This window comes from Conger conger, chromosome 19 (genome assembly GCF_963514075.1).
Source record: "Conger conger chromosome 19, fConCon1.1, whole genome shotgun sequence".
Classification (NCBI taxonomy): Eukaryota; Metazoa; Chordata; class Actinopteri; order Anguilliformes; family Congridae; genus Conger; species Conger conger.
Genome location: NC_083778.1, coordinates 16,440,951 through 16,467,795, shown reverse-complemented (window position 1 = coordinate 16,467,795; position 26,845 = coordinate 16,440,951). Strand labels below are relative to the sequence as shown.

The 26,845-nt window shown below is 47.1% G+C and overlaps 1 protein-coding gene and 1 long non-coding RNA gene across 2 annotated transcripts; one reads left to right on the top strand and one right to left on the bottom strand.

Annotated features, from left to right (window-relative positions):
• The first annotated feature begins 131 nt into the window (after window positions 1-131).
• On the top strand, window positions 132-25,311 carry LOC133118865 (sodium-dependent neutral amino acid transporter B(0)AT2-like). The gene is made up of 12 exons (XM_061229122.1): window positions 132-290; window positions 2,805-3,283; window positions 8,359-8,516; window positions 8,921-9,047; window positions 9,435-9,616; window positions 14,141-14,251; window positions 17,892-18,133; window positions 19,554-19,743; window positions 21,221-21,413; window positions 22,501-22,660; window positions 23,289-23,451; window positions 24,049-25,311. Exons 2-12 carry the CDS (start codon window positions 2,992-2,994, stop codon window positions 24,499-24,501), a joined length of 2,271 nt encoding a protein of 756 aa, XP_061085106.1. The 5' UTR covers window positions 132-290; window positions 2,805-2,991; the 3' UTR covers window positions 24,502-25,311.
• Window positions 23,792-26,845, bottom strand: LOC133118867 (uncharacterized). Its single transcript, XR_009706449.1, has 3 exons — window positions 26,751-26,845; window positions 26,291-26,363; window positions 23,792-24,197 (listed from the first exon to the last, which is right to left on the bottom strand). It is a non-coding gene; the product is annotated as an uncharacterized LOC133118867 (long non-coding RNA).

The following is a 26,845-nucleotide window of genomic DNA, read 5'->3' as shown; positions in this document are numbered from 1 at the left end:
GATATTTTCAAATAACATTGATTCAAGCGTATGGTGCACATTACGAACGACCGTAATGTGTACCCCCCCCCCCCCAACCCCCCAAGAGGCTGCAAAGCATGTTCTGTGTTGCCAAAAGCGAAGCAGGCAGATTGCTGCTATCCTTGAAAGACACCGGTGAGAAATGATTCAGTGGTTGAAGTGAAGCATGTGCTCGTGCCGCAATTCGAACGCTTAAATACGTTATTTTGAAAGAAACGGTTGGAGGCTAACGTGAAAGGTCTCAAGATTTGCATTTATCTCGGCTACAGGTAAGTAATACGGGTTCAGATGTATTTTTATTCATTTGGTGATGCTATCGAGTGGATGATGAAATAGGCTACAGCACATGTATGAAAGGGAATGGGGAATGGGGAATATGGGCGGGGGAATATTTCATTATGTTCAATCTACGGTGTAAATAATACATTTAATATCGTAGTATAGATTAAATACAGTAGTATCTACATATGCATTCTTTTATTGTGTTTTCACTGTAACATGTAATGTGTCATCAAGTGAAAATTAGCCTACATTGAAGGTAGTGAATGTATATAGTTAGCCAGCCTATATTTGAATAGAAATATTTGATTGTGTTTCAATGAGGCTCCATATTGCCAAAAACATTTCTCAGAATTTTTACAACCGGCATATAATTATTTGTGTCCGTCATGTTTTCAACAGTGACATTGAATGGTCTGTATTCAAAACATGTAATTGTACATTCAACATTTCAAATATGTTTCAAATTCACAGCGTGCAATTGTATGGTGACAAGCGCCTTTTTAATTGGGCTAATCTTGGGAGATATAGGCTAGTCTACGGATAAATCAAATAATCGCATAAGGCGCGTAGACGGAAGACGTAGGCTGTATTGTGCTTAAACCAAATATTGTCCTTTTTCGAAAGATAATTCAGAATGTGACCTATAGTCCTATTCGTTTTTATTCAGATGTTGGTAGGCTAACTCACAATGTGTGGAATGTACTGGCCCTACCTTAATTTCTATTAGGCCATGTTTTCCAAGATATGTCAGTCATGGCTGAAACTTAGACCAGGCAGGTGCACTGGATATGAGTTCAATTTTACACATAAGCGATACACTGTTCACTTGGCAGATTTCTGGAATGAAATAAGATTAGTATATGTCAGAAGAACAAGGTTGGCTGATTGGGTCTGTCTCTACGTAGAAACAACGTGAAGATGATTAACCACATATCTAAAGGGCTTTGTCGGTAAATGTTTTATCTAAATAATGGGTATACCCTGCTAAATAAAACGTCGCGGCAAAGTGCACCACGCCGTCAGCAGTTTGCATATAACATAGGTAGGTTGAGAACGATGAAGTGACGCATCAGCTCTAACGTACTGCAAAATGATTGTCGTGGAAACAGGACTACGCACTGGAAGTCTCATAAATAAAACAGACTACCCTGTTCTGGCTGGGTAACGTACACCCCTTCGGATAACCACCGCCCGGATGCAGCTTCGACAGCCACACGGTTGTAATACGATGGAGATGCAGGGATGCAAAATAAGTCAACGAGGACCGGGGTGGAGGTGGCAACATCAAAGCGATTGCGGTTATCGTTTGTTGTCACATAGCCTACTGTTTTACACACACACACACACACACACACACTGGGGGACGTCTCGCTCGTTGAAGAGGGCAGCCCACGACACGCGCCAGTTTTCATTAGTTGTGATTTCTTTTGCGTATTATTGCACATATCACACTTTTAGCTGTAAGTGCGTTGGTCACCAAGGCTTTCGGGAAAAGGGGACGTAAAGCGCTGTCGTCCCGTAAGACGTGGTGGAAAGTGATTATTGTCAGCGAAGTTTCTGTACCCTTGGTACCCATACAGCTCCAGGTACGCATGCGCCTGTGGTCTCCCGCGAGTATGCTCACTATGCCCCAGTGCCACTGTAATTGGGGTGGGGCTGTATAATCTTTATTTGGCCATTTCTGTCGAGCTGGCACCCGCGTGTGTGTGTGTGTCTGTGTCTGTGTGTGTGTGGCGTGGTTTCACCACGTGATTGGGTTTCCATTCAAAATCTTAAGTCTTTAATATACTACGACTGATTGTATATTTGAAGTATGTGCATATGCTTGCATAATGTATGCATTGTGTGACTTTACAAATATGTTTTCACCAGGTTGTCTTGTCAGGCATCCGTCAGCCTGTTTTATTTTTTGTCTTTATTTATTTATTTAGTTTTGCGATTTATTTATTTAAACAGGGAACCAAAGTTTGGGCCTGAATTGCAAAAGGGAACCAAAAAAAGTTCCATTATGTGGGTGGAAAACCACAAAGAAAACAGGACATTTTATTTTTCATGACAGAATTTGCAGGCTTGCCCTGGACTGTGTGACCAAGGCTTCTGTGATTACGATCTTGTATGTCTGGTCTTGATGCCTCGAGATCTTCGCCCAGTCTCTCTGTCTGGCCCTTCTGCTTGACGCTTTCTAGGTTTCCTGAACATTTCTGATGCTGTAAAGCAGGCATCATCAACTCTGACTCTCAAACCCAAAATCCGGCCCTGGTTTCTCTTTTCTCTCGGGGTAATTAGTGCTCCTGGTTGGCCAGACTGTCTGTGCACCTGAGTCCCAGGTAAAGGGAGGGTGGAAAACCAGCGGTTCTCGGCCCCCGAGGACCGTGAGTTGCTGATCCCTGCCGTGCAAGTGTTCAGCGGGAACTTTCTGTTGTCTGAAATGAATTGGGATCGGATACAGGGGCAGGAGTTTTGTTTGGCTGTGATTTTATGCTCTTTTTCGTCTCTTCCAGATGTTCTGTTGTGATGAAGAACTAAACCCCTCACCGTAGGCGCCCGTGGTCACTTCCCCCGAATCCGAACTTCCAACCGCGCCGCCATTCCCCTGCATCGCCTGCCTTCCCCCCTACCCCCTCCCAGAAGAAGGACATTTTCGCCCCACCCCCCCCCTCCCCCCAACCAACGCGGCCCGCCAATCCGATGTCCAAGAACGGCAAAGCCGTCAAGAGAGAGCTTGACGATGAGGGCACGGAGTCCAGCAAAGATCTGCTGTCCAACGAGGATGCGTGTGACGACTCGTTCAAGGCCAGCTCGCTGGCGGTGAGCGACGACGTCGAGGGCAAGGACCGGGACCTGGAGGAGGGATCCGAGGCCGAGGAGGAGAGACCGGCCTGGAGCAGCAAGGTCCAGTACATCCTGGCCCAGGTGGGCTTCTCCGTGGGCCTGGGCAACGTCTGGAGGTTCCCCTACCTCTGCCAGAAGAACGGCGGCGGTAAGTCCCGCGGACACCGCGAAAAAAAACCAAAAAACTTCTTACCGCTGGAGCCTAGTGGCTAGGGCGCGTGACGGGGGACCCCGGAAGGTTGGTGGTTCAAGCCCCGGTGTGGCCACGATAAGATCCGCACAGCTGAGGGCCCTTGAGGCTGCTTAGTCTGATCACCCGTAAGTCGCTTTTGATAAACGCGTCAGCTAAATGGCTATGTAGATAATATATACATCACAATTGAGAATGTTCTTAATTGAATGTTCTAATGATGACGTAATGATCACTTCCTGTAACAGAAAGCAAGTGGAGTTCTAGAACGCTGACTTAGAATTTTGTATTCTAACATTCCAAAGAAACTACTCTTCAAAGGGTTACATCAGCTCCTCCAGGCAATGACCACATTTACTCCATTTGGGTTAAAAGTACTCAGGCCGAGTTGAAACATGTTCCTGTGCTCCAAACTAGCTTGGTCTGGGTCAAACAAGGTCATACAGGTACCGACCTACACTGTTGCAGTGTGTTTTTATTTTGATCAAACAAAAGCGCATTTCTGAGCAGGAGAACAGAATCCACTTGTAACCCATTTTCAAAATCCTTGCGAGGCCACCCTAAGATTTAGCGGCCCCCCAGTCCAAAAGATTAAAATTCTTCTAATGGTTCAGTAAGGATTTTTAATGCACGGCATATCTGTCATTCATATGTCAGACAATATGTTCTTTGTCAGGACCAAAAATCACATTTTGTTCACAACGACCCACAATGGAGAAAGTTTGAACGCCGATTCAAACTGTATTTGTTTTCATTCTGCGTTCCACGCTGTGTGAAAGGCCTTCTCGTAAAAAGGGCGCTTTTTTTAACGCCTTCTCTTCAGCACCTGCCCTGACCTTACTCCAGCCTGTGCGCTGTGCGCTGCAGCCTGAGGGAGACGTGGAGACGTGGACACGCCGTCCTGACTCCATTGATTCTCTCCGCCGCCGGTCAAGGTCGCCGGGAAACAGGCCGCCTCTCGTTCCGTCGGACATTTGAGAGAAAACCGGCGTACCGCTGAAGGCAGTTAGAGCGCCACTGCCTTTAGCCGAACCTCAAAGAGATCTATGTGGGTTCAGCACTCTGCGTTCACACGCAGTAATAGACTCAAGACCCAGGTCAAATATCTAATCGTTTTTTTAATTTTTTTTTTATTCAAATCCTTTCCTACGCTCTACAGGGGGCGACATGGCTCAGGCGGTAAGAGCAGTCGTCTGGCAGTCGGAGGGTTGCCAGTTCGATCCCCTGCCCGGGCTGTGTCGAAGTGTCCCTGAGCAAGACACCTAACCCCCAAATGCTCCAGACGAGCTGGTCGGTGCCTTGCATGGCAGCCGATCGCCGTCGGTGTGTGAGTGCGTGTATGAATGGGTGAATGGAGAAGCATCAATTGTACAGCGCTTTGGATAAAGGCGCTATATAAATGCCAACCATTTACCATTTACTGAGCTTGTTGGGTATATTGGAACCTATGACATGCTCTCAAAAAGTATGGTCCTACTGGTTGGCTCAATTTACACCAAGCAAGACAATTCGAGCACAGAAAAAGTATTTGAATCCAAAAACATTATGTTCTGATGCTGACGCTGGCCCTGGTCTGCCAGTTTCTCGTGAGGTGGAGATGACTCACGAAACGTGTGAGGTGATGAGCTTGAGAAGAGGTGTGATGGTGTTGCTGTTTCCCAGCCACTGTGCTGCCAGCTCAACAATATTTACCCATAATGTGACAGCGTGTACTTCCACAAACTGGAGAGTCTCATAATAAGGTGGTAAAATACACTGTATGGAGCACAGAAAGGTATAATAAATAGCTCGGTTTCTACCTGGCTCACAATGTGTTAGAATCAGACTACAAAGCATTTCCTGTCATTCACTGTTATTATCAATACAAACAACTCTGCTTACACAGCTGTGTGTTCCTACGAAGTGTTTGTTTGTGTACGTGTGTTTGTTTGTGTGCCTGTTGTGTGTGAGTGTGTGTGAGTGTGTGTGTGTGTGTGTGTGTGTGCATGTGAGTGTGTGTGTGTGTGAGTGTGTGTGTAAGTGTGTGTGCATGTGAGTGTGTGTGCCTGCATGTGTGTGTGTGTGTGAATGAGAGTGTGTAAGTGTGTATGTGCATGTGAGTGTGTGTGTGTATGAGTGTGTGTGTGTGCATGTGAGTGTGTGTGTGCATGAGAGTGTGCATGTGAGTGTGTGTGTGTGTGTGTGCATGTGAGTGTGTGTAAGTGTGTATGTGCATGTGAGTGTGTGTGTGTGTATGAGAGTGTGTGTGTGCATGAGAGTGTGTGTGTAAGTGTGTATGTGGATGTGAGTGTGTGTGGCAGTGTGTCTCTCTCTGAAACAGGGCACTGGGCCTCCATACCCGCAGTGACAGCCAGCCTCACACTGGCAGCACGGTCACTGTTTCCACACAGGTGTAAGTGACACCTGCAGCTGTAACAGAATTCGGGCCAGCTCTGGGACGGGGTGCGCTGTGCCTGTCCCCCGGCCTGCAGGGCTCCAGAGCCCCCCGCCCGCCCAGCGTACCCGGCGCACCGAAAGAGCACTGCTCTCTCAGTCCCGGGTGACTGGCCCGGGTCAAACACCCGTTCGTTTTGGATTCAAATACCTTCTCTACGCTGTACTGAGCTTGAGTTGGTGTATTGCGTCTGGGAACCAGTGAAATGCTCTTGGTCCTCTCGGTCGGGCCAATTGCAGCAGGCGAGTATTTGACCCAGGTCTGACAGGGTAATGACGTCGGTCGCTTTCCGCGCGAACCACAAGCAAACTTCGAGGGCCGCTATGTGTGATTCGACTCGACTGCGGTGAAAATTCTTTCTGGTGCCTGACACGAGGAAGTACTTTCTCCCGTCAAAGGCATCTCTTAAAATGCGTGCCTTCACAGTACGACGACACGCAGGAATTTTGACGAGCAGCCCAACCCCTCCAGAGGAGATGAGGAGGATACCGTTCTGCCCCGCGGCGTCTGGGACGATCAGGTTGTGCAGGTTCCCTCCCGTCCATGCGGCTCGGGCCGGTGTTCGGGAACACCTCGAGCGGAGAACAAAAAAAAAAAAAAAAAGGGAACAGTGAAATTCCACACAGCTGCGAGACTCGCAGGACCTGAAACGCTGAATCCGCGGACCACTCGCGTGGGGGGGAAAGGCGGCGAGGATAGTTTTAGGAATCCGATACGGCTCCGGGCGCAGCGGACGGTCCCGCAGTCCACGCTCCCATGCTGATATCGGTCGTGGGAAGAGAGGCGAATCGTCTATCCCAGAACCGGCGGGCTGTGTCCCTCGTGCGTGGGGCCTGGGTGGGAGGCAGGGGCCCCACCCCGTGGCAGCGCTCAGCACGGGAGACGGACGCAGGAGTTACGCCGGTCTCGTCTTGCAGAGCCCGCGGCGGGGCCCCGGCTCCAATGACGCAGACGTCCCGCCGAAAACCCTCAAACAAAGGCGTAAAGCGAGCCTGCTTTTTAATCCGGCTTTACGTTTACACAACAGCCGTCTCTCCACAGTTTCAAAATACGGGGTGGGTGAGGATTTAACTTTTAGTGGGAGTGCCGCTTTAAAAAAAGAAAACGGAGTGGGTGGTTTGCAGGCGGATGTAGGCCTTCTCAAACTGTCTTCTCAAACAACCTCCCATGTTGTTCTTCCCCTACGGAAACACCAACACACCAGTCACAGCAAACAAGGCTAGGTCCAAGGCCAACGCTCAAGGAACATTTCGTGCCTTGTTTACACTACAGTCAGCTGGCAGAGCCGACACCTTGAACCTGAAACAGTTAGCGTTCCATTACATTATTGGCATTTGGCAGACGCTCTTATCCAGAGCGATGTACAGTTGATTAGACTAAGCAGGAGACAATCCTCCCCTAGAGCAATGCAGGGTTAAGGGCCTTGCTCAAGGGCCCAACGGCTGTGCGGATCTTATTGTGGCTATACCGGGATTAGAACCACCGAACTTGCGTGTCCTATTCATTTACCTTAACCACTATGCTACAGGCCGCCCTTAGTGCAGGCTAACTGTGATTAGCTGTGATATAATTACCTAGCAGCACCTAATCAGATCTTCTTTCGTGTCAGAGTCTGGCTTGATCCAGTTAAAACCACACCGGGCTGTTATATCAACCCCCCTCCCCCCGCCGCCCGCCCAGGAGAGTTAACCTTTTTTTCTGCTTGGCTAACTTTGCACAATGGACTTTTAGGATGTTCTGATGAACAAAGAGGACCCACTGCTGCTTTCCAGGTCACCCAGCCCTCCAGCACTTCCTGTTTAATGGAGGCTTCCCCAGAAATTATTACAAAATCAATATTTAATACGCCCTGCACGTTACCTAATAGCTTGTCCTTTTAACATCACAGAGGAGCAAGCCACTGTGAAAGGACTGGACTGAAATAACAGGTCTATGCTTGATGTTGTTGTTAACCTGCCAACTAAAAATGAGTACAAACTAATAGTATATTCACATTTGCTCTAAGTGTCACATAAATGTTACATTTATGACACGGCCATAGCAGAATTCACAATTAATGAACTCAATAATTTGTTATTTATTTAGCTGAAGCCTAACCATGACCATCTGTGAAAGTGACTTACAGTTGATTAGACTAAGCTGGGGACAATCCCCTGGGATGAGCCAGGGACTGAGCAGACTGTGCCGTTGTATGAGGTGATGTGATGTCATGCACAGGTGTGCTGTTGTGTGAGGTAATGTGATGTCTGTTGTGTGAGGTAATGTGATGTCTGTTGTGTGAGGTAATGTGATGTCATGCCCAGGTGTGCCGTTGTGTGAGGTGATGTGATGTCTGTTGTGTGAGGTAATGTGATGTCTGTTGTGTGAGGTGATGTGATGTCATGCACAGGTGTGCTGTTGTGTGAGGTAATGTGATGTCTGTTGTGTGAGGTAATGTGATGTCATGCCCAGGTGTGCCGTTGTGTGAGGTGATGTGATGTCTGTTGTGTGAGGTAATGTGATGTCTGTTGTGTGAGGTAATGTGATGTCTGTTGTGTGAGGTAATGTGATGTCATGCACAGGTGTGCTGTTGTGTGAGGTGATGTGTTGTCACACGCAGGTGCGTACCTGGTGCCCTACCTGATCCTGCTGGTGCTGATCGGCATCCCGCTCTTCTTCCTGGAGCTGGCCGTGGGGCAGCGGATCCGGCGGGGCAGCATCGGGGTGTGGAACTACATCAGCCCCCGCATGGGGGGCATCGGCTTCGCCAGCTGCGTGGTACGTGCCGGGGGTCCACACACACACACACACACACACTCTGTTAGAGAAAACACTGCATTAGTGGGGACCTGTTTGAGCAATCACTGTTATTACGGGGGCCCTGCTTCAGAAAGTACAGCACTGGGAGTACACACACACACACACACACACACACACACACACACACACACTGTTAGAGAAAGCACTGCATTAGTGGGGCCCTGTCACCCAATTAGCAGCTGATGATGACAGACAGAATCAGGATAGTGATGAAAAGGTAACTCAACACCAGCGTATCAGTGCGGAGTCCAGCTGCGCGACCGTGCTAACTGCGGGTGTGTGTGAGCCCTGCTGCCCTTACGTGCTGACTGTGGACGTGACCCTACTCCCCTAACGTGCCAACTCTTCATTTGTATCTCCAGGTGTGCTTCTTCGTGGCCCTGTACTACAACGTCATCATTGGGTGGAGCCTCTTCTACTTCTCCCAGTCGTTTCAGCAGCCCCTGCCTTGGCATGAGTGCCCACTGGTCAAGAACCAATCTCTCACAAGTAACCAATATTAATAAACGTTATTAACGGTAAAAACAGTACATAATTAAGACATCACAACTATCAATGTTATTATGACGGACTGATGTGAGCAAACTCTGTTTCTCGAGGGGCAACATATGGTTACTGTAATGTAATGAATTTGAATTAAATTATCGCAAATATATTGAGTGTGTTACAGGCGCTATTATTATTATTATTATTATTATTATTATTATTATCATCAAAGTTGGTGGCTTAAAATCGTAAAAAGGCCCAGCGAACTCTCACAGGGCCAGTGCCATTCGTGGCTCTGGATAGCGTAGCGTTTTTAACGCAGCGTAAAGGCCGAAGCCCGCCCCTGACCGCGGGGGGGGTTTGACGGGTTTGTTTTCGGGTTTGTTTCAGTCGTGGAGCCGGAGTGCGAGAAGAGCTCGGCCACCACCTACTACTGGTACCGCTCGGCCCTGGACATCTCCGACTCCATCTCGCAGGGCGGCGGCCTCAACTGGAGGATGACGCTGTGTCTGCTGGCCGCCTGGACCCTGGTGTGCCTGGCCATGATCAAGGGCATCCAGTCCTCGGGCAAGGTGAGGCCCCCCCCCCACCCCGTCCCCAAAACCATCTCATGGTAAACGCTAAATGCTAAATGGTTTTACCGTTTATATGGCGCCTTTGAGGGGAAGGACACCCAAATAATGTGCCGGTGAAACTTTACAATAAGGTGACATGATTTGGACTGAAAGGTCAATCTGTTCAGCTTTGTTTATGTATTTGTACATCATTAGTACATCATTAGTGAATGCCAATTCAAATTGGAATGAAAAACATTCCAGTTCATGTATTTGTTAATGAACTAATTATAACTTTTTTTTCGACGGTTTGCTAATGTATACATATTTATGGACCAAATATATTAGGTAGTAATTAACAAATACATTAACGAAAACTTTTTACTAATTTTACTAATTCATGTGAACAACTACAATAGGACATGTACTCTTATTTTAAATTGTGACCAATTGTGATTTTCCCATCATCCCATTTTTTTTTTTTTAAAGGCAAATTAGTCTTGTATTTAACGCTCATATTAAATATTTATGCAAAATTATAATTGTAAGAGGCCTTGTTTTTTTCCGAAAGAATGGCCTGAGGTGTCCTTTAACCAGAAGTCACAGGTCTTTGTACTTTGGGTTTATATGCCAGCTGTCACATCGGGTCCTGTGTGTGCGTGTGTGTGTGTGCGTGCGTGCTTGCGTGCGTGCGTGCGTGCGTGTGTGTGTGTGCTTTTAGAGATGCGGTAACAAGCTGCCACTGTTGCATCAGTCACAGTGGCAGGCTTGCATGGAGTGAGAGAGGGGGCGGTGCTGATGTCACAAAAGGGGGAATTCCCGCCCCTTTGGGGGTTGTCCCCCAATCACAGAGTGCTAAATTCCACAGCTCTGTTAATGGGGTTCAATGGGGCCTGAGAGGATGTGTCAGACTTGGGGACATTTGCGTTTCCATGGAGATAGCTCCATTACAGAAATAAAGAGCCTACACGTTGTTTGCTGGGTAGCCAATAGAAAAATCCGAACATCATCCCGAGGTCGTCATTGTTGTGGCACAAGTTACAAGGCTTTCCTGACAAATTGTTAAAGAACTAACTGGTTCTGAATTTTTTATTTCAGAATTGATAAAATTCTTAAAATATATATATTTTTTAAATTGATTTGACCAGTCAGATCTTCTAGCACACTTCGTATATGCAGGTGTAAAAGGTTTGCTTATTTTCAATGATACCAAGAGAACATTGGTTATATCAGTGGCTAAAATGGTTTGCATCTGTGGAAGAATATAATTTAAATGTCCTGCAGAGGTCTGGTTTGATTTCATAAAGACAATGTGAATGGATGTGAACGTGTTGGCATTTAATTACCTAATTACCCACCAGTGGTTGAAGACAAATCCACATTTTTTCACCCAAAAATAGGTCATATGCTTGTCAATGCCGGTCACTGCTTCTTTCGTAATGCAGCTACGGGAGGGATAAATGGTATTGGTTCAGAGAGAGTGTTGAAACATAATATATAAGCATAATTTAAAACGTTTGAATCTTGAGTTACTGTATCGTCGGTAAAGCTGTTGTATAAGTCCAGTCGAAGTGCCTGTGAAGGCAGCACAGCAGCCACAGTATCTTGCTTTAAGGCACTCCTTCTCGTGTGTCGTTGTATATTAATCTGGCCCTGCTGAGTGGATATGGCACCGACTACAGTCAAATAGATCGGAAATCAGGAGCGGAAGTGAACGAAAGGTCTGAACGGAAGGGACGGAGGAGAAAGCTTCAGATCCATGGCTGATTGAAGCCACTTCTGTAGCTTAACCACAACTTTATTTATTTTTGTTTTGTTTTTACCCCTGAGGAATGTGTTTTTGTTCCCAAGGTCTGAGCGGATTGTTCCTCGTGCTGGGGGAACGTGCAGCTTGCAGCTGCGTGCGTGAGAATTACCGGCCGGTCTTTTGTGATCGTGACGAGCGCGGTCTGGGAAAAGAACGTCCTCCCGTCGAGCCCGGACTGAGACGAGCGACACTGCTGTGAGACTATTGAGGCTGTAGTGAGACTATTGAGACTGTAGTGAGACTGTTGAGACTGTAGTGAGACTATTGAGACTGTAGTGAGACTATTGAGACTGTAGTGAGACTGTAGAGACTGTAGTGAGACTATTGAGACTGCTGTGAGACTATTGAGACTTCTGTGAGACTATTGAGACGGTAGTGAGACTATTGAGACGGTAGTGAGACTATTGAGACTGCTGTGAGACTATTGAGACTTCTGTGAGACTATTGAGACGGTAGTGAGACTATTGAGACGGTAGTGAGACTATTGAGACTAGTGAGACTATTGAGACTGCTGTGAGACTATTGAGACTGTAGTGAGACTGCAGTGAGACTATTGAGATTGTAGTGAGACTGCAGTGAGACTATTGAGATTGTAGTGAGACTATTGAGACTATTGAGATTGCAGTGAGACCATTGAGATTGCAGTGTGAGTATTGAGACTATTGAAATTGCAGTGAGACTATTGAGACTGTATTGAGATTACACAACACTTACTCCTTCATAGACCCTTTATGATTTAAACCATGACTCCAGAGCAGTAAGTCTCATTTGAGCCTATTCAAACTCTGTACCCAGGATCTTTAACTCCAGCCCTGGAGGACCAGTGTCTGCAGGTTTAACTCCAGACCTGGAGGGCCGCAGTGTCTGCAGGTTTAACTCCAGTTCTGGAGGGCCGCAGTGTCTGCAGGTTTAACTCCAGTCCTGGAGGGCCGCAGTGTCTGCAGGTTTAACTCCAGTTCTGGAGGGCCGCAGTGTCTGCAGGTTTAACTCCAGTCCTGGAGGGCCGCAGTGTCTGCAGGTTTAACTCCAGTCCTGGAGGGCCGCAGTGTCTGCAGGTTTAACTCCAGTCCTGGAGGGCCGCAGTGTCTGCAGGTTTAACTCCAGTTCTGGAGGGCCGCAGTGTCTGCAGGTTTAACCCCAGTCCTGGAGGGCCGCAGTGTCTGCAGGTTTAACTCCAGTCCTGGAGGGCCGCAGTGTCTGCAGGTTTAACTCCAGTCCTGGAGTGTACCTGAAGGTGTTCTAAATTGAGTGCTCAAATCTCTTAATATTTACCAGAGAAAGTATCGACTTGGTTACATTGTAGTACTCTGCCAAAGCTATGAAAATGGCCTTGGTTGCAAACCCAGATATCAGACAGCGAGACTCGTCGTTAGTTACGTCAAACTTGTGTTTATATCCACTCAAATTATACGGTGACAGTCTGTTAAGATAGTGTGGGGACGTTTATCTAAAAAAGGTCAAACATAATGGATAGATCACAAATGGGCAAATTGTATATCGCGACACCTTAGTTTGCAACAGTTTTCCAATATACACGGACTGGTCTAATAAAGATGAAAAACTTTCTTGTAAACTGATCACAGCAGGTCTCCACCTTGTTCCAGTGATATTGCCAGATTAGCAAGGAGGCCAAACTAAATATTGTTTTGGAAAATAATCGCTTGGCTTTCTCTTATGCCATTGCACTCACATGGTCCCGGAATGGAAACACTTGAACTCAACAACCAGCTTTGGCCCAAAATCAAGGCTAACAAACAAATTTTGAATGTTTGAAAACAATGTCGGGCGGATCAGATACACGGGGTCCTTACTTCACCAAAATTCCCCGAGTACGGGCACGAAGAACGAAGCTTGTGCTGTGGACGCGGGTGTCGGCGCAGTCTTTTAGGGAAGGAAGGAGTCGAGTGGAGGAAAGGAGGATACATTTTTCCCACCCTGAAGGGAGTGGTCTCTGCGCGTGTGGGCGGGAGAAGGGGAGGGCCGGTGTCTCATGGCCACATCACGTCCGCATTGTTAAAAACCAGACTCCCGCAGGGGGGGGAGAGTGCCTCTCCAGATGTTGTGGGACGATTTTTGCGAAAAAAAAAGCAGAGCTGAGCTTTTAACAAGCGACACGCTGTGCGGCTACCCAGTAGAGAACCCTGCAATCTCCTGTAATTATACCTGCACGGCTTCCTTAACTGTGAGGTTGCTCCAGTCTACACTGTCCATCTACTCCGACTGAGACATTTGCTGAGGCCTACTTGCAGAAAAAAAAAAACTGCCTTGGTCTCAGCGGTAATATCAGGGCTTGCCAGCTAAAGTGCGGCACATTTAGGTTAATGTGCGTAATTTGAACGTTCAACCTCCCCGGCTCGTCCGAAGACCGTCTCTTCAGAGACGGAGACCACCCCACAGACTGCTATCGAATGGCTACACTTTCACCAGGCATCATCACATCATCTTTCGTATTTATATTCCTAAATCGAAGAGAGAGAGCGAGAAAGAGAGAGCAAGAGAGAGAGAGAACGAGAGAGAAAGTCCTTCATGGGAGCATCATGCACCGTGTGACCAGAGTGGTGAAAAGATAGCAGGATTGTGAGTGGGGTCCTGCAGCTTATCCTTGAGTCAAGATAACTGAGCTCACGTTGCCTTAGCGATGATTCACAATGCAAGCTTGCGCAAGGACGTGTTATGAAATGAACCCAGTTTTCCTTTCCCAGCGATGGCATAGATCTGTTGTTGTGTCTTGGCAGGTGATGTACTTCAGCTCCCTGTTTCCCTACGTGGTTCTGATCTGCTTCCTGGTGAGGGCCCTGCTCCTGACTGGATCACTCGACGGCATCCGGCACATGTTCACTCCCAAGGTAAGGGCCGATCAGAGTGAGCAGTGCATTGTGGGAACTGGAGTCCCCCAGGGAACAGTGTTAGGACCTCTACTCTTTTACTTTCAGACATTTCCTTCCAACATTTAAGTCACAAATATACTTCTTCTGATGACAAACTACTTTTTGAACTCCGTTCATAAAGAGGCTAAATAAATCGTAAAATAGTGTTAAAATTAGGTAGACACCTGGGAAATTATTGTAGTGAAGAACAATTTAAATATAATTAATTTGTGTATGGAGTAAACGATTGATGACTTCCAACAATGTAGTCTGAAAAGAAACAAAAGAATGAATAAAGGCTAAAGTATTTTCAGGCTCATCTGATTTAATTGAGGATTGAGCTTTAAATGGCTTTATGGATGTGGATGACAGAAGCTAAAAAAATGTAAGCGGAAAAGCAAACAAAGGAGGGATGGGTGGGAACAATTTCATAGACAACAATGATACTGACTTACAGTCAGGTCCATAAATATTTGGATGTTGACAAAGTTATTGTTATTTCAGCTGTCTACCACAGGATATTGGAGTTTGAAGTAAATAATTGCACCTGAAAATAAGATACCCAGACTCTGATAATGATATCAGGAAGTCATGGCATTAAAAGGATATGCAACCAAGTTCACAAAAATGACTAATTCATCTACAATTATGTTAATTTGTCCAATTATTTTTAAGCCCCTAAAATTGGGGGCGCTACGTATAAAAAGGGCTGTAATTTCTACACCGTTCACCCGATTTAGATGTAAATACCCTTAAATTAAAGCTGACAGTCTGCTCATATTCATTATTTACTCCCAAACCCAATATCCTGTGGTAGACAGCTAAAGTAAGCACTGCCACCTCACAGCAAGGAGGTCCTGGGTTCGAATCTCCGTCGGCCGGGGCCTCTGTGCGGAGTTTGCATGTTCTCCCCGTGTCTGCGTGGGTTTCCTCCGGGTACTCCGGTTTCCTCCCACAGTCCAAAGACATGCAGGTTAGGCCGATTGGAGAGTCTAAATTGCCCGTAGGTATGAGTGTGTGTGAGTGAATGGTGTGTGTGCCCTGAAATGGACTGGCGACCTGTCCAGGGTGTATTCCTGCCTTTCGCCCAATGTATGCTGGGATAGGCTCCAGCCCCCCTGCGACCCTGTTCAAGATAAGCGGGTTAGGATAATGAATGAATGAATGAATGAATGAATGGACAGCTAAAGTAACAATAACTTTGTCATTGTCCAAATATTTATAGACCTGACTGTAGGTACACAGGAATATATGTGCTGGAGCCATTTGTTCTGTTAGTGGGATTGTGTATACAGTAGCAGTGTGCCAACAGATCAGGTCCTGTCAGGATCCTAGTAGCGACACACTGTATTCGTATTGTATTTGTTTAGCATGAGATTCAAAAGTGTGAGCTATGCCAGTCCCAATCCATCCATCCGTCCATCTATAATCTAACCCGGTCAGGGTCGCTGGGGGGGGGATTTAGGAATACACCCTGTACGGGTCACCAATCCATCGCAGGGTGCACACACATACACACGCACACACACACACACACACACTATCCGTGCACACACTCACCTACGGGCAGTCCAGAGTCTCCGTTCATTTTAGCCGAGGCTGCATGTATTTGGACTGCGGCCCTTTAAATGCAGGAGTGTGTAGTGGAAATGAACGCCGTAACAGCGGTCTGGGGGGGGAACGGGAGAGGGAGGTCCCTCTACTATGCTCTCAGAGGAGACAGACAGATGGCGACACAACCTCCCCTGGCACTACCCCCCCCCCCCCCACACACACACACTTCCCGCCACTGCAGTGACAAATTAACAAGCCTGCCGTCGCTAGGGAGACGAGCCACCTGGTTACGGGCCCGGCCTGTGAGCAGCAAGGCCGCGTAGGCCGCCGAAGGCGCTGCCGCCTGTTATTAGCATTAGCGCTTAGCATGGCGCTAACCCCCCCCCTCCACCCGACCCCCCCAGTAAAAGGATTCATCTGGGGATTAAATGTTTAAAGCAGGTTTACGGGCCAGTCTTAACTGTGACATCGGGATATGTTTATGCATATATTTCTTTATATTATGAACACAATATTTATCCCAGGCGAGTTATAATGAGGGTCTCACAGACACACACACACACACAGTGTGCAGAATACTCCACTAGCAGTAATGATGTTCTTCACTAATGTACTGTACGTTGCTCTGGATAAGGGTGTCTACCCAGTGAAGGTTATGTAATTTAATGTTTATATTACATTATTGCTAGAGCTTAGATTTCGTATTACAGGGTTGCTCAACCCTGCTTCTGGAGATCTGCAGTCCTGTAGAGCTTAATTTGACACACCTGATTCGATTAATTAGCAGCTCAAGGAGATTTGTAGCTTTTGAATGAGGCATGTCACAGCTGGAATGAAAACCTACAGGACAGTCAATCTCCAGGAACAGGGTAGAACAGCCCTGTTGTGCAATATTCATATGTATAGCTGCACATAACAAAAAAGACATCAGGTTAATTCCCTGATGAAAGGGAACAGGTTAACACTTATTACTTAATAAGAGGGTATTACTGAGTAAATTCAACATAGGCAACACGGAACAACAGTAAGCTGTATTCGTAATTACACGTGACTTTTTTAATATAATAATTACACTCATGGGCCATATCTTCGTGATGCGCAACAATTAAACCTTGCCCGTCCATTTCACGATGTGCCTTTGTGATACAAAATGGCGCCCACATTTGCTCAGCAACAACCTTGTCACCACATTAGTTACGAATGATCTACACGGGTATAGCTGCAGCTGAATGGAAAGCAGGGATCATCAAATCTGGCCCTCGAATCCAAATCCAGCCCTGGTTTTCTTGTCTCCCTGGTCATTTGTGCAGACTGCCTTCATGCCTGGCTCCCAGGTAAAGGGTGGGTGGGAAAGCAGGAGTCTGTGGACTTTGAGGACCGCGAGTTGCTGATCCCTGCTCGAAAGTGTTAGCCGGCAACAGACGCAACGTCCCGTCTAGGATCAAAACCTCTCACTTCCCATCCAGCAAACAGACAGAACGTTCTCACAACCTCACAACGTCGTAACGTTAACGAAACCCTCCGGTTTCGTTGCGAGAACGTTGTGCGTGAGCTGCGTCTTTTACCCAGGCTGCACTACTTTATATCCAATATTGAATTGCTCCCTCCACCCCAGCAAGACCACTCCGGTCTGCCAGCTCTGGTCGCCTTATGGTTCCCTCACTACGAGCACCAGGCGGTCGAGCTGCACGTTCACGCCTGTTTTCCGTTCTGGTTCCTCCGTGGTGGAATGACTTACCTACCACTGTCAGGACAGCAAAATTCCCCGCCATATTTCGACGCAGACTAAAAACACACCTTTTCAAACTATACCTTAGTCGTCCCCCCCCCCGTCCCCCCTCCAATACCCGACTCGTCTAACCCTAACCCTTAAAAAATTTTATAAAATTGGACTTACGATGACTATCGTCTTTCTGTTTAGAACAGCTCTTCATGTGTATTTTCCTAGTTATGGACTTGATGCTTTTAACCTGTGGAAGAACCCATGCTTTGTTTTAACGGCGTCTGCCACATGACTGTAATGAATGTAAACGCGACCGTAACGCCGGTTTGTTGCGTGCGGCAGCTGGAGATCATGCTGGAGCCCAAGGTGTGGCGGGAGGCGGCCACGCAGGTGTTCTTCGCCCTGGGCCTGGGCTTCGGCGGCGTCATCGCCTTCTCCAGCTACAACAAGCGCGACAACAACTGCCACTTCGACGCCGTGCTGGTGTCCTTCATCAACTTCTTCACCTCCGTGCTGGCCACGCTGGTGGTGTTCGCCGTGCTGGGCTTCAAGGCCAACATCATGAACGAGAAGTGCGTCACGCTGTAAGTCAACGGAGCCCTGCGGCCCGCGCACGCTCACAAAATGGCCGCCCGCCGTTCCCTCCCGACTGCGGCTTATTTTTAACCCGGCGTGAACGCTGCTTAACCCTTTTACAGGCAGGGATGGGTCGTATCGGTTTTCTTTGATTCCAGGCCAACTTCTTCTGCTCGTACATATTTAACCGGCCCGCTCATTTACGCGGTTTGTCATTTATAGCCTCCTTCCGTGATATATAAATGGCAGCTGATGAATGTTCTTTGTCTTTGTAGCGTTTTTATTGTGGTCTAATTTATGAGACTCGGTCACGGCGCATACGGCTAATAAGCTCGCTGAGTCGGGGTAACTGGTACACACCGGATCTCCAGGACTGGAGTTGCCCATCCCTGCTCTAAGGTCACGAATCGTGTCATTAGAATGTGATGCTGATGATGTCACAGTCACTGCTGGGATAATTGAGAGCAGTGCTCTAGAACACCGACTTTGAATTTTCAGAACATTCCAAAAAACCTGCTAGTCAATTCAAGGGGTTAAGCGCCTGAGATCAGTGTCAGGTGTTGGACTCCACGCACCACACCCAGGTGCGACTGTACACGGAGAACTGTGTCGGTTACACGTGGCTTCCATGCCAAATGTCCGGATGTCCCAGCTTTAAGTCTCCGATTAGTGAACGAGTTGCACTTTTGCTGCACATTAGCACAAGATTTTAAAAACTTTGTTAGCATCCAACATCTCCTGCTTGTAAACTAGGACATCCGGCCATTCCCATATAATGTGCACACAAAAGAGTAAAAGTACTCTGCAAGCATTGCATGCTACAGATAAAGCTATGACTATTTGTGGTAGCATTTGCATTATTTTTTATTATAACAGATTTTGCTGTAAAATGAGGTGTGGTTGTGAGGTCAGAGTTGAAAACGGACTAACATTCTGTAGCGGCCTGTAGCGTAGTGGTTAAGGTAAATGACTGGGACACACAAGGTCGGTGGTTCTAATCCCAGTGTAGCCACAATAAGATCTGCACAGCCGTTGGGCCCTTGAGCAAGGCCCTTAACCCTGCATTGCTCCAGGGGAGGATTGTCTCCTGCTTAGTCTAATCAATTGTACGTCGCTCTGGATAAGAGCGTCTGCCAAATGCCAATAATGAAATGTAATGTAATGTAAAAAAACACCGAAGTGTATCATGGTTGCACTAGACACCCGTGACATTTTCAAGAGTAATACTAACAGGTATATCATAACACTGGACGGTGTTGATTGCCGTTAAATTAAATAAAGTACATTTATTTACATGTAGTTATTTACTATTTTTAAACACATGCACACAGGCAGTTAACCTCAGGACAACCTCAGTGTTTATACTGCCAACGGGAGGATCATCTGTACGTATTATAATGCGTGTGTGTGTGTGGCCACTCCCTCCAGAAACACAAAGAGGATTAGGGGTTACCTGGGCAACCAGATCAGCTACGACCTCATCCCCAAGCACATCAACTTCAGTCACGTGACCGCGGAGGACTACCTGGCCATCACCAAAGTGCTGAAGGAGGTGAAGGAGGGGGATTACACCAAGCTGGGCCTGGACCCCTGCCGCATTGAGGACGAACTCAACCAGGTACACACCGGCCATCAGTCAGCCTTTATGTACACCCGGGGAGACACGCTGAGGGACAGCGCCCCCTAGTGCAAGTGTGCCGCATCTACAATTCAAACATGAATATGTAGAGAAATTACAAGCAAAGAAAAAAATTATTATATCATAAATATCACTGCATTCCAGGGATGGGCTTTTTGCCTTCTCAAGACTTTCAGCGTCAGCTTAAACCCATTTCAGACTGGTTACAAACGGAAATCTGAACACAACAAAACATTCCTTTCTTTCCTTTCCAGTGTTTTAAAAAAAAGTTTTATTAGTTGTATTTAAATCATTTTTATATCCATTTTTGTTATAGCTTTGTATTAATAATCTTTGCAAAAGATGCTATTTTTACTGCACCTGCCTCTGAGGGTGAGTGGTTTCTCGTGACATTGTACAGCATGAATAATTGAGAAAGGCTTGAGGCTCAGAGGAAGATGCAAGCGCTTCTGTGTTAGCTACTATACAGTGTAAAAACAAAGCAGCGTGCTCGGTGATATTACATTACATTACATTACAGGCATCTAGCAGACGCTCTTATCCAGAGTGACGTACAATGAAGTGAATTATTAGTACGACGTACTATGATATCTATACTCGCTGAAGTTTCTTGTTACTTGAAGTTATGCATTATTAGGTAATGCAGTGTAATGCATTGTTAGGTAATGCAGTGTAATACATTGTTAGGTAATGCAGTGTAATGCATTGTTGTAATGTAATGGGGTGTAATGTATTGCTAGGTAATGCAGTGTAATGCATCATCAGGTAATGCAGTCTAATGCATTGTTAGGTAATGCAGTGTAATACATTGTTAGGTAATGCAGTGTAATGCACTGTTAGGTAATGCAGTGTAATACATTGTTAGGTAATGCAGTGTAATGCATTGTAAGGTAATGCAGTGTAATGCATTGTTAGGTAATGCAGTGTAATGTATCATCAGGTAATGCAGTCTAATGCATTGTTAGGTAATGCAGTGTAATGCATTGTGAGGTAATGCAGTGTAATACATTGTTAGGTAATGCAGTGTAATGCATTGTTAGGTAATGCAGTCTAATGCAATGTTAGGTAATGCAGTGTAATGCATCGTTAGGTAATGCAGTGTAATACATCGTTAGGTAATGCAGTGTAATGCATCGTTAGGTAATGCAGTGTAATGCATTGTTGTAATGTAACAGAGTGTAACGCATTGTTATACAGTAGCGGAGTGTAATGCCTTATGTAACGCAGTTATGTAATACGGTGTAATACATTGTTAGGTAATGCAGTGTAACACATTGTTGTAATGTAACAGAGTGTAACGCATTGTTATACAGTAGCGGAGTGTAATGCCTTATGTAACGCAGTTATGTAATACGGTGTAATACATTGTTAGGTAATGCAGTGTAACGCATTGTTACACAGTAGCGGAGTGTAATGCCTTATTTAACGCACGGTTATGTAATGCCCGTCCCCGCAGGCCGTGCAGGGCACCGGCCTGGCGTTCATCGCCTTCACGGAGGCCATGACGCACTTCCCCGCCTCGCCCTTCTGGTCGGTGATGTTCTTCCTCATGCTGGTGAACCTGGGCCTGGGCAGCATGTTCGGCACCATCGAGGGCATCATCACACCCCTGGTGGACACCTTCAAAGTGCGCAAGGAGTTCCTCACAGGTGGGCCAGCCCGCAGGCAACGTTAACGTCCCAACGCCGAGCACCGAACCGGGTGCGAGCAGTTAAGAGAGAGAGAGAGAGCAGGAAGTGATGTCGCGCAGCAGGTCAGGAATCTGAGATTAGCGCTTCGGCCCTCGGGGAGCAGGCTGCGTTCCTCACCACGCACGCGGCCGCCGCCGCCGAACCAGCGGCACGCTGGGAATTTAAGCCCACTCACCGGAGCTGAACAATCCTGTTACATAAAGTCACGCTACTTACTGGCAGGGGGAAATAAATCGATTCGACTGTGGGGCGCTTGTCAGATGGGCGCTGCGCGATCCCAATCTGGGTCACCGCCGCAGACTGAGCGGGAAGCCGCCATTAGCGTGATTAAATGACGCGGCCTGTCCTGATTCCAGCGCTGCCTGTGTTGCCAGTTACCGTCTCTGCTGCCCTGCGGCGCCCTCTTGTGGTGAAAGGTTGACAGTGCATTAGGCGGGCACTGGGAGTGGCTGAGGATGTACTTTAGTAGTGTGGGGGGGGGGGGGGTGTGTGTGTGGGGGCATTGTAGTTGTATTTTTTACAGCTCAGAGGCAAAGGTGTTAATGCCTGAGATCTCAAACTCCATACCTCAGGGGTGTCCAGTCTTCTGCGAAAAGGGCCAGTGAAGGCTTAGTTCAAGCTCAGCACAAAGACACTGGATTCTGCTTAAAAGGTCTTGATTGATGACCGTGGTTCGTGAACTGCTTGAATCAGGTGTCGCAGTGCTGGCCTGAAACAAAAGCCAGCACCCTCGCTGGCCCTTTTTCGGATGAGATCGGACACCCCTGCTGCACCTCCAGGGCTACAGCGACTGCTGGGCTGTGTTCGAGACTGCATACTAAGCGTACTACGCATACTACATTCAATTGAAAATCAGCCTGAAATTTAGTATGAGTAGTTTGAGTAGTATGCTAGTATGCGGGTTTTAAACACAGCACGGTTTTGAGACTTCAATCAGCTGCCAATTCAGGCCCCAGAGACTTGGGGTTATGTGGACTGTGGCCAGTGTGGCGGGCTGGAAGTTAATGGCGATGTCGCCCCCGTGTCCTTCCCCTCCCGACCACAGTGGGGTGCTGTCTGTTGGCGTTCAGCATCGGCCTGATCTTCGTGCAGCGCTCGGGGAACTACTTCGTGGCCATGTTCGACGACTACTCCGCCACACTGCCCCTGCTCATCGTGGTGATCCTGGAGAACGTGGCGGTGGCCTGGGTCTACGGCACGGACAAGTACGCACTCTCGCCTCTCTCTCCCCTCCTTTCACAGAGCGTCCGGTAACTGTGTACGGTTTTAAGACTTTAGGGTTTGATTTGATTTCGGATTATTTTTGGATGAATATCCCGAAATAAGTTTTTATTTATTATTTACCCAGTTTGGACTGGGTAATCCTAATTGTATCATCTTTAGACAATTTAAAAAGGGCAGAGGGGGGGGGGATTTAGATTTGTTGAGTGATATACGTAGATCTTCTGCTTTACCTGGATTGATACAAGCTAGTATTGTATTCAGCTTTTCACAGATAATCCCGAGGTGACCTTTCAAAGTGTCAAGCCAAATAACACACAGCGCCGTTGGATCTGAGCTCTAATAAAATGTAGCTCTGAGCCGTCTGATAGTAGCAGGTTGTCAGGGAAACACTTTGTGGCTAAATGAACAAGCGGCGCAGGGACATTTTTCACGGGCATAATACCAGCCACATAATTGGCTGTTGCCGAGCAACGCACTTTATGCGCGAGTAGTTTCTTTGAACCGCGGCTGTGATAAACGCGAAGAATTTCATTCCAACTGAGCGTCAACTTTGAGTAGAGGGCACTTATTAAGGAGTTAAGTTTTCGTTTTTTTTTTTTTTCCCGGCAGGTTTTTTGAAGACCTGAAGGACATGCTGGGCTTCTCGCCGTTCCGGTTCTATTACTACATGTGGAAGTACATCACTCCGCTGGTGCTGATGGCTCTGCTGGCCACCAGCTTCATCCAGCTGGGAATGACTCCGCCAACTTACAGCGCCTGGATCGAGGAGCTGGTACGTAGCGGCCTGGCCTTTGCGCTGATGTTTACTGACGTTTCAAACGGTGCGACTCCCAGAAGGAATACTCGTGAAATTACGGCCCTGTTCATCAACCAGTCCGAATTTAGAGTAGTTCCAGTTACTGAGCCCACACGGTGGCATACTTAAGAGTACTGTGTGCAGTTCTGGGGGCCGCACTACAAGAAACATCTAGAGGCGCTGGAAAAGGTTCAACGAAGGGCAACCAGATTGATTCCATGTATAAAAGATAAAAGTTATGAGGAAAGACTTAAGATGCTTAATCTCTTAAAGCTTAGTAGAAGGAGACTTAAGCATTGCTGGGCTGAATGGCCTGTTATGTTATATATTTAAGCAAACATAAACTCAAAAAAAGGGAGAGGCTGCAATTCCAAATAGCTTACATTTCACCGCTATATAGATTTGAACAAATATATTATCTCAATGATATCTGGCATTTTGCTCCAAGTCTTTTTGATAGTTTATTGAAATAACATGCAGTACATTCCATAGCTATATTGTGTAAGATTAACATGGTAGCAGTGCCTGGGGCCAAGCGCTAACCCCGCCGCGTAACGGCTTGCATCTCCACAGGCCCAAGAGAGGTCCGTGAGGTACCCCGGCTGGGGCGTGGCCGTGTGCATCACGCTGATCGTGGTGGCGATCCTCCCGGTGCCCGTGGTCTTCTGCCTGCGCTTCTTCGGCCTGCTGGACGAGGGCGCGGGGGGCCTGTCCGCCGTGTCCTACAAGAAGGGCCGCATGATCAAGGAGGACGCCCGGCCGGAGGACGGCGACGACGCCAGCCTCATCCACGGGAAGTCGCCCAGCGAGGCGCCGTCGCCGCTGCCCCCGGGGAAGAGCATCTACAGGAAGCAGAGCGGGGCGGGGGAGCCCGACACCACGCCCAACGGCAGATACGGCATCGGCTACCTCATGGCCGACGGCCCCGACACGCCGGACGCGCCCGAGTCCCGCAGCTCCTCCCCCAAGCCGGCCGAGCAAAACAACTGGTCGTCGTGTCCGCTCATCAACGTCCGCGTGCATTAACGTGTATATCTTGTAGATAGCGTAGGTCCTGTCGTTTTTTTTGTGTTTTTTTTTTGTTTGTTTTTTTTTACTTTTTGCGCGTGCATCCTAACCCACCCACCCACCCACACACACACACACATACCCACCCACACACACTCACACATACCCACCCACACACACACACACACACACAGACACACACTCACACACACACACACACACACATACCCACCCACATACCCACACACTCACACACACACACCGCCGCCGCCTCCCCTGGCCCGTACGCGTTAAGGACGCGATCCGGACGTGGAATCTGGCGTTCCCGGGACGTGGCTCCGCCCCCAGTCCTAAGCAGGGAACGGAAGGCCAGCCTGCCTCTCGGATCGGCAGGAAGAAACCAGAAGCAAGACGAGGAGCTGGGGGCTTGACATTTCTTTTCCCCCTTAGCTTCAACTCTGCGCAACCACATTTCAACCCAAATTATTCATCCATTACCCCCCCCTTCCTCCCCTCGCCCCCTCCAAAAAAGTGTGCCTAATGATCCGATATTTTAGTAACAGAATAGAATACTTGGTGGACTTGGTACATTTCTATGGTATTATGTAAATATGTAATGTGCACTTATCCGGCCCTTTGGAATTGGGAATGTTTGCTTAGTCAGACGTACGGGCCAGCTCTGCGGCTGGTCTTGTGTGCCGATGTGTCATTGTAAAAAAAAACAAAAAACAACTCATGCTTCCAACTATTGTAAATATTTGTTTTTCCATACAATTGCTTAAAAGCGCCTTTTTTTTCCAGTTGGATTAAAGATCCGATACGATCAAATCTGTGTCCAGTGTCATCGCACGCGTGCTTTGCTGTTCTTGGAAACCTTCAGGTCCACGATCGAATATTTTCAAACTGTTTAGTTTTACAAATGCACAAATAGCCATTTATTAACTTAAGCACTAAATAATATCATAAGAATTTGTGTGAAAGTATTGACCCATTCACCACATTGAAGTGTTGTCCTTTTAATAGAACATGGTTTATAAGAGGGTGTTGCTTTCACAATTTCATGATATTTAATTCTGAGTGTGTGAAGTGACAAAACCCCATGCGCTTGCTTAAGTGCAAACTGAGGAATATGTTTAAAACATTAAAGTCATTTCTGTTCTTCTGCCAAACTGAGTATCCAGGGGCACCGAATTTCCCCATTCACTGGAGATTCTCATTTTGAATCTGTGATGGAACAACTATCAAACTCTACTACTTGAACTTGAAATTAGTCCCTTGGATTTAGACCACTTAAATTATTTGCTGGCTACATACACATGTATATGTAAACTACACTGGCTACACGCAGTGTTACTGAACTCCAGTCCTCGGGACCCACTTGCCATAAGGTTTTTGTTGTCAGGAATCAATCAAACCACCAAAAATGCCCTTGGTTAGTTAAACCAGGGGTGAGTTCCCGGTTACAACAAATAACTTCTGTCCCAAGGACTGGGGTTCAGAAACACTGGGCTACAGGATCTATGAAGTAGCCGAACATATACACAGGCTTGGCTGTGTCTCAAAACAGTTGCTTAAAATACAGTGGTGAAAACCAGCTCAGCCCTCAATGACTGGATTCTGACGCCCGTGGTCAAGTGCATGTTAAACTCCAGATGGACGGGACGTAGTATATATACCTCTGAAAAAACTCAAAAAAACGTTGATGCCCGAGGTGAGTGATCACTACGAACGTGTACGCCTGTAAACACCAACAGCCTCTCCTTTGCAAATGCGGTCCACTCACTGCTGAAAATAGGCCTCTTTTTACCGTAGTCGCCGTAGATCACCGTCTAAGCTTCCTTATCGTTGATACAGCATGCAATTGTTCTTCTGCAGACCACCTTCGATACCACAACAGAAACAAAATGGAACCCGTTTGACGTCACATCACATTTGCAGACAAATACTTTATCACAAGTTAGAGGCTAACTAATAGCTCGACGCCACCATGCTAACACGCTGGGGCTGTAGGCTAACTTACTTGTAGAATGGCTAATAACAATTCAGGGGGACTGTGAAAATATGTTCTTATGCTGTTATTTAAGTACGGTTGTTAAAGGCCCCGGGCCTCTCCGCCACGAACCATATCATGGTTGACGACTATCACTAGCTAGCTCACAAACAATTAGCTAGCGACCGAACATTAGATGAATTTACTCAAAACACACGATTAACAAAACCGTCACTGGCATAAAATATCTTGCTTCTAACAAAAATAAGACGAATACCTTTACATGAAACGAAACACGTTCACTCGGCTATTTCTGCTACAACATGTGCAGTCAACCGCGTAACATCAGAAGGTGAGAGGCTACTTGTAGCC

Bases quoted from the DNA above. Each gene is read 5' to 3' on its own strand.
- LOC133118865 (XM_061229122.1), top strand. From the start codon at position 2,992: ATGTCCAAGAACGGCAAAGCCGTCAAGAGAGAGCTTGACGATGAGGGC. The intron at 3,284-8,358 runs GTAAGTCCCGCG...TGTCACACGCAG, and splicing joins CTGCCAGAAGAACGGCGGCG to GTGCGTACCTGGTGCCCTAC. The intron at 18,134-19,553 runs GTAAGTCAACGG...CACTCCCTCCAG, and splicing joins AACGAGAAGTGCGTCACGCT to AAACACAAAGAGGATTAGGG.